This window comes from Helianthus annuus, chromosome 3, assembly GCF_002127325.2.
Source record: "Helianthus annuus cultivar XRQ/B chromosome 3, HanXRQr2.0-SUNRISE, whole genome shotgun sequence".
Taxonomy (NCBI): Eukaryota; Viridiplantae; Streptophyta; class Magnoliopsida; order Asterales; family Asteraceae; genus Helianthus; species Helianthus annuus.
In genome coordinates this window covers 162,768,273-162,779,704 of record NC_035435.2, presented here as the reverse complement: position 1 = coordinate 162,779,704, position 11,432 = coordinate 162,768,273, and the positions used below count along the sequence as shown (strand labels likewise).

At 34.9% G+C, this 11,432-nt stretch overlaps 1 protein-coding gene and 2 long non-coding RNA genes across 3 annotated transcripts; all 3 read right to left on the bottom strand.

Moving 5' to 3' along the window:
* Positions 1-3,759: 3,759 nt before the first annotated feature.
* Positions 3,760-5,941, bottom strand: LOC110928298. Its single transcript, XM_035988253.1, has 8 exons — positions 5,887-5,941; positions 5,688-5,768; positions 5,559-5,597; positions 5,279-5,462; positions 5,052-5,114; positions 4,776-4,956; positions 4,348-4,614; positions 3,760-4,257 (listed from the first exon to the last, which is right to left on the bottom strand). Exons 2-8 carry the CDS (start codon positions 5,743-5,745, stop codon positions 3,946-3,948), a joined length of 1,104 nt encoding a protein of 367 aa, XP_035844146.1. The 5' UTR covers positions 5,746-5,768; positions 5,887-5,941; the 3' UTR covers positions 3,760-3,945.
* An 8-nt stretch (positions 5,942-5,949) lies between these two features.
* On the bottom strand, positions 5,950-6,934 carry LOC118490241. Its single transcript, XR_004888787.1, has 4 exons — positions 6,859-6,934; positions 6,722-6,784; positions 6,297-6,359; positions 5,950-6,006 (listed from the first exon to the last, which is right to left on the bottom strand). It is a non-coding gene; the product is annotated as an uncharacterized LOC118490241 (long non-coding RNA).
* A 2,362-nt stretch (positions 6,935-9,296) lies between these two features.
* On the bottom strand, positions 9,297-9,619 carry LOC118490240. The gene is made up of 3 exons (XR_004888786.1): positions 9,557-9,619; positions 9,422-9,469; positions 9,297-9,339 (listed from the first exon to the last, which is right to left on the bottom strand). It is a non-coding gene; the product is annotated as an uncharacterized LOC118490240 (long non-coding RNA).
* Between the last annotated feature and the right edge of the window lie 1,813 nt (positions 9,620-11,432).

Here is an 11,432-nt window from a genome sequence, read left to right as displayed (position 1 = left end):
TTATAAATAAGTTTCAGCACCCCCCAATGTGTATATCCCCAAAGCATTGTTACCTACTTATCACACACAAAGCATAACAATGCACAAGAGGCCATGTTTGGTTTCCAAAGTTCCGGATGTTGAGGCGATCGATCTCAAGCCTGAAAAAAATGAGTTCAATAATGTTGGCAAGAGACTTCGAAAGTATGCATCGACTCCAGTCGGCGTTGGCGATATTCCTGAAACAACCCCTCTACCCGTTATGCCCATACGCAAGCTTAGGGAGATTTTTACCAGTGATGGGCACCCCCGCGGGAAGAGAACTAGTTTTCCGACCCCCAAGGTTGAACCCGATGTGAAGCCTACGGCGCGAGCAATACCGAAAAACGAGCCTACTGTTAACGCTACAGTCAAGATGGAGCCAAGAGTAGTGCCCAAGGGTGAGCCTACAACATACCCAAAAAAAAGAGATGTTGAAGATCCCACAACCAGCGATTGGGTTGATGATGTCTCATGGATGTGTGAAATTGAGTGGGATTCATATTTCCCAATAAACATATCAGTTTCCCCTGTGCCAGCAAACCCTTGCAAGTGCAAAAAATGGTTCACATGAACAAGCTCAAGTAGAAATTAGGTGTTGTTGGTGTGTTTTATTAATTATGTTGTTTTTTAAGATGTATGTATGTTTTTAGGTTAATTAGAAATTAGGTGTAGTATCAGGTTATCAACATTATGTAAGGAGTAATTTATGTGTCTAATGTTTTTGTAATCTTTTGTGGTGTAATATGTAATGGAAAAAAAAACTATCTACTTTGTGTGTTGTTACTTTATTTCTTGGGATGTATTATGTTTTTGGTTTATTTTAAAAAAATTAATGAAAAGTTAAAAAAGTAGGAAGTAGATGGACGTGGGTAATGACAAAAGGATATATTTACCATGGGACCCACAAATGGTTGGTTCATATCTTTATATTAGATCCATCATTTCAACTACAAGCTTCCAACTATCTCCATCTCCAACTACCCAAACTATATTCATCTATCTCTCAAAAAAGATGAAAAGGTGTTCATGTGGGAGGATTGCTGTTATTCGGACATCATGGACCGACGATAACCCAGGAAGAAGGTTCTATTCATGTCCATTTAAGGTAAAAGATTCAAACCCTGGTTTTATTAAGTAAACGTGTGTTCTAATCGTGTTTTTTGCCCTTTTTTTTTTAATGTAGCCTAGCAACTGCCCTTTCATTGGTTGGGTCGACCCACCGATGTGCTTACGGTCAACTAGGATCATACCAGGTCTTTTGAGGAACATCAACAACCTGCAAGCTGAACTGTTTACCCGCGAACAAGAAATTCGGAAGAAGAATAGGGTTATATGGTTACTGATATTAGCGTTAGTGTTTGGCAGCTTACTTGTTAGCATTGTTTGTTATGATTAAGAATTAGTTAGTACTTAGTTGGATTATGCTTATTAGTATGTTTAATGACATTTTCTAGTATGTACTTGGTGATGTTTGGTTGAATCTGAGATTTTTCTATGTTATGGGGTTTTGGGTTTTGTTTTTACCATATTACATTTTTTTCCCACTAAGATTTTATGTAGACTTTTGATGTTTTGAATCAGAATTTTTTATGTTATGTTTTTTTGGTTCTTGTCTTTACCATGTTACATTTTTCTTTTGCCTATGATTTTTTTAAATTTTTGGTGTATCCGAGATACATTTTTTTCAGCGAGTTTTTTTTGTACATTTTTTGTTATATGTGTGTTTGATCATGTGCCTTTGAACCTTCCTTGAGTATTTTTTTTTCCCCAACAACATTGTATGTTTTTTTTAGATTTGATCACTTGACTCTTTTTTATTTATTTATTTTTTTTCCCTAAAGTGTGTAACCTATGTATGCCCTTTTTTTTTAAGATATCAATTTTTTTTAAAATCATATAATAATGACACGAATTATTGAATAAGATACACTGGGAAAAACATAGATTTATCTCAATAGTTGAGTACATAATAACTTCAACACTAGATATGGTAAACAACATAGGATAAGTAAAGTAGCCCCTATATTGCATGAGAGAGGGAAAATTGGGGCACATTTTTTTTCACACCGATAATAGCAACATGATGTAAACACCACTATTTAGTCAAGAAACGATCTTGGTGTGCCATACTCAATTTCAGTGCTAAGTGGTTCTGGGCTAAGCTCACTCTCCCAGGGGTTGTGGTTGGCCCACGAGATAAGGGTGTTTTGAGAGTAACAAGAGTAATCATCATCTATAGGATCATCTTCAGGATCATCGATAGTTTTTTGATCAACTGCCGGGGAGGTCTCCTGGGTGCCGTTGACTGGTTTTGCTTGGTCTTCGAGCACCACAGATGAAGTTTTTTTGACGGGGGTAACTTGTGTGGTGAAGTAAAATGATCCCCAGTCAACATCCAAAAGTTCATCATCTAGCGACATCTCATCATGTGTTCTTGCTTCAGCTTTAGTGTTAGTAAGGAGATCACTTATAAGCTTAGCATCGATATCCAGATTTTCTTCAACAGTGGGCGGCATTGACGGAATGCAAGGGGTTTTTGTGATTTGAGAACACTCTGGGTTGCAATCCGATTTTGGAGTTTGGAGTTCGAATGAAAGAGTTCTCCGTAATCGTTTGGTAACCCGTTTTGAGTTCGCTGGTGATGATGGACTAGACATAGTAAGGTGTTTTTTTAGTTCTTTTTTATGGTGAACAAGTGATGAAACTAAATTTTACATTTCACCTTATTTTTATAGACAATCAAATGATGTTAGGTGGAAAAATTAATTATATTGTTTACATCAGTTTACATCAACATTAAATGTACTACACTGACCAACATAGGAGATAATTATTTTTTTGATTTAAGGAGTTTCAATTTTCTTTAAAGATTTGGACTTTTGATTTTGGCATCGTTTTTTGTTTTACCCAAATGCGACAGGTGTATATATATATTTTATATTTTTATTATTACATGCAAAGAGTCAATTTGGAATTTATTAGATGTGTGTACTGTAGTTACGAAATCATGACAGAGATACATTAACAATGAATATACTTAGAGATAGAAGTAGTGATTTATTCCTTTTTTATTTGGACATAAGAAAGAGCTAGAAGTACACATATTTTTTCCTTTTTATTATTTATGCCTTTTCATTGGTGTAAACATTAATAAGTGACAAGTTTCCTTTTTGTCCAATTTAGATTCCCCATATTGGGGCAATTAATGAGACTGTACTTTTATATATTTCTTGGATATAGTGTTCGATATGTATGTACTTATGCAGTCACTTCCAAGTTGGCACAACTACTTTGTAAGACTTCACCTTTTTTTCTTTATAAAAATACTATAATAGTATTTCAATTGAGTTAACATATAAGTTCAACGTTTCCCACAAGTACAATCTGAGAACTATCATGGCTTTTTGTCCATCTTAGATTCCCCATAACAACTACTTTATATATATTATTATAAATATTTCTTGGATATGGTTTGGGGTACATGCGTGTACTTTTTTTTTGCAGATTTGACAATTCAAAGCTGGCATTTATGAAAATATATTATAATGAGTAGTTAGGTTTTGCATAGCAGGTAACTCGCCCCTCAATTTAATATATATTGTTACATTTTTTTTTGGTACTGTTTGTTTGTACAAAGAAAGGTATTTTTTTGTAACAAAGCAATTCTGTAATGATAGTTATGGCCGCTTGACTAACGCTAATTATTATAGCAAAGAACACACATATTGATAGTTATGGTCGCTTGTCAAACTTTCCAGTAGTTTACTTATGCTTCACCAAAATGTTTAAGATGTCCGGATCAACGACAGACATTAATAGTTAGATACATATAGGCAACTGACAAAGTACGAGTTTAAATTGTTTAAGTTGTACACCATAGTCCCATCCACAAAAAAACATAACATTACCATACGGAGCAGCAACTTACACTGATAATGCAGCATCACGAACCTTTCCCTTCACCACATTGACACCACAGAGTAGTATGCGTGTAGCGAATTTTTTTCGGAGGGTAAGAATCTGTTTTTGCTTTTGCTTCCAGTTGCTACTAAAACCACATTCAAAGTGTTTACCAACGCCGTTAAAATTCTGCATGTGGTGCATAAGGAATACTGCACTATCCATTGGATGTGCACTTGTCGCCCAATGGATATCACACCTTTTAATCTTGGCTGGTGCAATTTTATCCTTTAACGGATGTTTGCAATGCTCCAAATAATTGTCCAGCATATGCTTCTGTAAAAAAAAAAACGATAAACTAATCAGTTTTTGTATGAGTTCTTGTTTTTCATCCTAATGTTTTTATGGGAAAAGAAAATGACTAACCACTTTGTATGGTGTATCTTTTTTGTAGTAGTCTTGATGATCCCTAATGCCAGCTAAGGGTGTGCGATCAGGCTTGTGGTCTATGACGGTTATTTCACCGTTTTCCAGATCGAAAACAAGCATGTAATTTTCATCATTCTCGAGGATTGGAAAGAAACCCATTTTGATCCCAATGAAATCATATGCGCCGCCTACGACCATCCTTTCGCCGAACGTTTGCATACGTTCATCATCATCACAAGTAGAATCCGTCAAAAGCCAGCTGTCCTGTTTTTTTTCCAAAATAAGTTGTGTCAATAAGGTGGTGCAAGCCGCGAATCACCATAATTCAAAAGATGCATTTAGATAGACATACTTACAACGTTCCCAAAGACTTAATAAATCCAAAATCACAGTCAAAGATCAAGTAATATAGTATGAATACTTACTATCACAGTTGTGTTAAAATAAACCCGCGTTGGGCAGCCGTCGGTTCTGTCAAGTTCTTCATAATTCATCACATCTACCCAAGCATCAACTACATCAGAGCAGACCTTCACTTCCTCCCTCAAAGTGCGCATCAGCGTTTTTGTGAGTTCTAAGCCGTATATACTCTCGAAGATAACATCTCTGCGCAAGACAATGTTAGATATGTAGATTAGATTCTGGATATCAAGAAACTAGGCCTATTATGTTTTATGTATATCTTTTATAGGTGAACTTACCCAGCAGATTGACCAAATTTTTTTGTTACCCCGCTAGACAAGGAGATGACCATTCCACATGTCCTGTTTTGCGAAAAATCATATGCAGTTATACATTTAAAACATAATAGACTATTTAAAAAAAAAACATACTATTTGGAGCAAAAACATTCCATAATCTATCAGAGGACCAAAGTTTTACATAATGTAACAAGTAATATTTTTAATATTTTTAAACTGAAGCTTACATTGAGTACTTCACATCGAATAGAAAATCCCAAATACGCTGTTCTTCCGTTGTAATGTCTATTCCCATTTCGTCTTCATGGTCATCACGTGAGCGGGCGAACCTACCAACTGGTTTTCTTCGTCTTGATTCGAGTTCCTTTATCCAAGCATTACGTGTGATATCCTTTTCAGCCGTTCCCTTCCCTGCTCAATTTTAGTTATTGTTTGTTAGTTTTTAATAAAAAAATGCCAAGTTTATTATAATCTTCGAAAGAAGTAAAAAAAACATGTAGAACTCACCTTCTTGATTTTTGTCATGCGTATCATCGACATCATCACCTGCAATTTTTTTTTCGTATTGATAAGTCGGGTTATCCGTTGTGTACAGAAATAACACATGTTCATTTTTTTTGGGGAATTATGAGTCACCTAATTCGGTGTCTTGTGTGAGCAGGTGAAAGGTAGGCGCATCAAACAATCCTTGCATGTTTTGTGTTTCGTTGTTCTTGTCTTTTTATATTCATTCACATGTACACAGACACATACGTGTTAGTTTGTTTTGTGTGTGATTTGGTTTTATTGACTTTTCTACACTTGTGACGGGTTATATGTAAGATGTAAAACTTACTTGTTGTAGTTATCGTCTCTTGATCTTTTGCCTCATTTTCTTTGTTGCCTATGTCTCCACACCTTTCTCCGCACCTTTCTCCATCTATCATCTCTGGTGTTTTGTCAGCCCTACCCCGATCTATTTATTTTAATGTGGCCACATACACACATGTTACGCTTAGTTTGCAATTTTAGGACATACATTTGGTGGTTTACTACTTATAGTTAGTTAAACATTTTACATTTTTTCATCTGTAGAGAAATGTAACATTGATGTCATTAATTTTTTTTTATTTTTCCATCTACAATTACTGCACGTGTATGTTGTCGTGTAGGAAATTAAAGTGGAGTTTCTATTTCAAATAAAGAAATTAAAGTTAGCTTTTCCTCACATAACGTTTTTGTTAGGATTGTCATCACTAAAGTTACCTTTTGCCGACACATCATTCTTCATTTGCTTACCATCGCCATTCCCCTGATCATTGCCAGATGCTATATACGTTTAAAAAAAATAGTATCAGTTTATTATCACCCAAGACGTTTTTGTTAGGATTGTCATCAATAAAGTTACCTTTTGCCGACACACCATTCTTCATTCGCTTACCATCGCCATCCCCCCGATTATTGCCAGATGCTATATACGTTTAAAAAAAATAGTATCAGTTTATTATCACACAAGACGTTTTTGTTAGGATTGTCATCACTAAAGTTACCTTTTGCCGACATATCATTCTTCATTCGCTTACCATCGCCATCCCCCCGATCATTGCCAGATGCTATATACGTTTAAAAAAATAGTATCAGTTTATTATCACACAAGACGTTTTTGTTAGGATTGTCATCACTAAAGTTACCTTTTGCCGACACATCATTCTTCATTCGCTTACCATTGCCATTCCCCCGATCATTGCCAGATGCTATATATGTTTAAAAAAAATTGTATCAGTTTATTATCACACGTGCGTGTATTATACTTTTTTTTGCACCTTACCTTTTTTCAGTAAATCATCACTCGCTGCACTGCGTTTTTTATTTCGCACATCCACATGATTCGGTTTATTCGAATATGTCAATTCTCATTATTTTTGTGTTAGAAATGAATGGGTTTAAAGAGTCAGTACATGACCACGATACATTAAATGTACCCTAAGTTTTTGAACTACTATACATAGGCATTTCTAATGGCACTGTTATTTTTTTCGGGAAAATGTAATCAAAATGGAGCTTGTTAATCCATATTTCAAATAAATTTTTAACGTGTAGGAGTAAATTGATTGTACGAAGAACGTAAAAAGCACTTTTATGGCTCAACGAATCTGAACGAATTACGATAAGTATATTCTTCTTCCAGTAAGTCTTACCAAAAAAGTTATCTCGAACTCTATTTTTTTTGAGCTACAAATACATATGAATACTTTTTTCGTGTAAACGATTATTTGCAAAATAAAAAAAGATAAATATTTTTTGTAAAAAAGGTCATACCATTGATCTTTGCCACTGCAGCCGCGTTTGGCACATCATCTTCAGGGTCTGCATTTAAAAAAAAATATTCAAATTAGTAACAGCTTGTAGAAAAAACTGAGTACATATTCAATGAAGTGATACATATCCGTTTTCCTGTTGTACCTTCCGTGTAATCATTATCTGGGTTTTGGACTGTCTTGTTAAGAGACATGAGCACCCCAACAATTTTTTCCCTTGGGGAATCAGGCCACAGCCATCCCCTTGTTTTTTTTGAGTGTACAATTTTCTCAAATCGTTGTATCAATTTTTTAACTTGCTCGTTGTCTGGATGAGCATTGAACACTACTTCCAATTTTTTTTGCACCGTAACTCTTTTCGCCTCCATCACGTCCAAATGTTTTTCTATCAATGCAATCTCATTCTACAAACAAAGTTATAAAATACATTTTTAACCAATTTTCGAAAGAACATAATTATTTTGTAATTGGTTGTAATTATTAATCTTACACTCACAACTTCATCATTAGCATGTAACTCTGTTTTTCTTGGATCCCGTCTAACCACACCAACTTCATGCAAATCCTCTCCACCAAAGCCACCTCTTTTTATCTCAAACCGTTCTCTTTTTTTCAGTTCGTATTTGCTCCAGAATACGATTGGGTATATTGTCCGGTCAACTGGAAATCCTGTGCATTTAACTCTGTCGACATATAGCAACTGTGTAACGGCGAAAAAAAAAAAACAAGCGGTAAGATAACAAAACAAATGTTGTATGCCTATATTGTTAGTAAGTTTTGTTAAACAGGCCACTTACAGCCAAAAGTGTGAGTGGTCCAGAAAATGGAGATTCAGGATCAGAACTCTTCCAGCCATCTTTACATGATTTGATTTGTTGGATCAGATAGGCACACCAATTGATTTTACTAAAATCCGTGTCTCCTGTAAAAGTTTTCAAAATCCACTCTTTCATTCGCCCATTTTTGTTACACTCAACCATGACGGTTAAGAATAACATCAGGAAGTCTAGTCGGAAATGAAAACTGTTGGCTTCATCACTTGTGAGTATAGATCGTGCCAGGTTCGTTGGTGCCATAAATCGTTTACGATATCGTTTTCTCCATGCTTCAACAGCAACATCAAGCTTTGAATATGTTCGTACATTTTGCATGTCTATGCCCTTCTTAGGAATCCCTAGAAGGTCATGGACAGACTGAACATCAACATGTATTGACCCACATGGCAATTCAATAGCCATTTCTTCTGGGTTAAAGTGGTCCACAACATAGTGGGCAATTTTTAGAGGTATCCCACTGATGTTGAATGACAACATTTTTCCAAAACCCATCCTATTAACGTCTTCTTGTTGGTTCCTCGTTAGAGACTTGATGCATTTGAACAACTGCATAGGTGACGAACGTGTTTTTAATTTAGGCCACTTATGCGTCGTTTTTGCGTGTTTGCCACTTCGGGTTTCCACCCGATCATGTTTTACTTTTTTTGTTTTTTTAACAGCAATTGCATCCTGTTTTGGTAGAGCTGTATCTGCAGTCATCTGTGAGTCACCATCTGCTGAAACTAAGATAACAACTTTTGGTTAAGATTTACATATTTCATAAAGAAGGAAAGTAGTAGTGGGGTGTGTTTACGTACTTATTAGTTTCCTTTTGACATTTTTCTTTGGTTTGCTATCTTCACGCCATCGCTGAGCTGTAAATATACATTTTTTTGTAAATAATTAGCATTAAAGTACCTAAGCCAAGTATTGAAACATATATTCATTTTATTTAGACTCTCAAAGATCATGTCTAGCACAGTTTTGTACCTCCTCTTGTACCTGTTGCCGGCCCGTCCTGATCGCCCTCGCCTTACAAATGTTTTACAAAGTCATGTACACATAAATATTAGATTCAAGAAGAATGTAACCAAAGCTTCCATACATTAAAAAATGTACCTTTATTTCTTTTCTCAATGTTTTCCATCGGAGTGTCCAAGTCACTATCTGGTAAAACTGTGGCACCATATTTGTTTTATTATTTATATAAAGCATTACTATTAGACAATCGAAAGAAAAAAAATGCTTTTTTACGTACTTATTAGCTTTCTCCTGCGTACCTTCTCCTCACAATGTGCATCCTTAACTACATTTTGTACAAGTTTTATATAGATCACGAACTAGTAACAACCTTTACCAGAATATTTATTAAAAAAAAAGAGTAATTTTAAACCTTTTCTAGCCCCCCTTGTCCGCATTGCTGGTCCGCATGTATTAGTATCCGGTGTCACTGTTTTTTAGAAAGCTTATGGAAATTAGACATAACATGACAAACAAACATGTAATGAATTAAAAGTAGTTACGTACATATTTGTTGCCTGTTTTTGCGCTTCTCAACCACCGGGGTATCACGAACCTTTTTAGCTGCATTTTTTATTTGTAGTCAACATCAATAAATACAAAATGGTTTTTAATCTGTAAGCATAATTGATCATAGTTTATCTAATTTATAAGCACCTGTGGTCATTTTTTTGTCGGATTTTTTTTGCTATTCTTAGCTGTTACAACGGATCCTGCAAAAGTATGAGATAAAGAGGCAGTCAATATATGGACCACATATCACCAGTAGATAACAAATATAGGACTCCAATCAACAGTAGATCACTATGGCCCAGATCAGTTTATAGCAAGCAGAGTTTTGTTTCCTTAGAATGAACAAGTACACACTATAATTTTTTTTTCTCAATCAAAATTAACCCACAAACCACCCCCCCACCCCCCCACCCCAAATTGATCATCTGTTCATCCCGAAAAAGCCCTAATGTCACCCCTGTCATTAACAGAAAACCAGATGTATGAAGTAACCGAGCACTTTGAAAACTGCTCTTTGACACTTTAAAACTATATTTTTGTTTCAAAGATTTTCATATGTACTTTTTTTTATTTTGTCAGATTGCTTCAGAAGGTCTCAAACATTAAGATCACATCTAAAATAGTTTTTGTATATTCTCCATGTTTTTTCCGCGTGTGCCCACTCGAATCGTTGCAACTCAGAACGTTTTTTTCAATGTGCAAGTACATAAATATTAGATTTTAAAAAAATGTAACAAAGAAACTTTTATACGTAAGAAAAAACATACCTTTTTGTATATTATCCATGTTTTTCCCGGGTGTGTCCAAGTCACTGTCTGTTGTAACTGAGACAACAAGTTTGTTTTATTATTTTTTTCCAAAACATAAATGTAAGACTAGTGGAAAAAAATGCTTGTACGTACTTATTAGCTTTCTTTTTTGCAACTTCTTATCCTGATGCGCTTGCTTATCGACAACCGGCGTACGGCGAGTCTTTTTAGCTGCAGTTTGTTAATTGTAAACAACATTAATAAACTAATTTCCAATTGAATGCGTAAGCATAAATTATGAAAGGTTTTGTAATTTTAAACACCTGGGCTCATTTTTCCTTGGATTTTTAGTCGTAAATGCGGATGACTGCAAAATGTCACGTATGCCAACAAAGCATCAGTTTACACATCAGAGCAAAATGTCACGTATGCCAACAAAGCATCAGTTTACACATCAGACGACCATTATTCGGACAATATTTATGCCCTTTATTTTTATTATCCTCAGAATTCTTGATTTTTTTTACTTATGATTTCTGATTATGTATTGATAAACCGCGAATAGCCGTTTTTTCTAATTACAGATTATTAGTGTAATTTATTTTCTCAATCAAATAGAAGCAAGAAACATATACTACAAAAAAATTGTGATGTTCAATACTTTCAAACATAAACCCCCAAAAGTCAATTCTTTTAGAACCACACACAAACTCTAACCCTTATAAAAAATTAAAGAAACAACATTAACAACAAATCATAAGCCTTTAAAAAAAAACCAGAAACAACAAATCTATGAAACACACCCAAACCTGTATATATAAAAGTCCGGATTCTACATAAACAAAGGCTTACAAAATATATAAAAAAAAACCTTCATTTTTACCCCTCCCCCCCCCCAAAACAAACCAGCTTAGTCGGCACCAGGCTATGCAAATGGAAGAAATTTTTTTGGGAAGAACCATGTCTTTTTAAGAAAACCCAAATGTT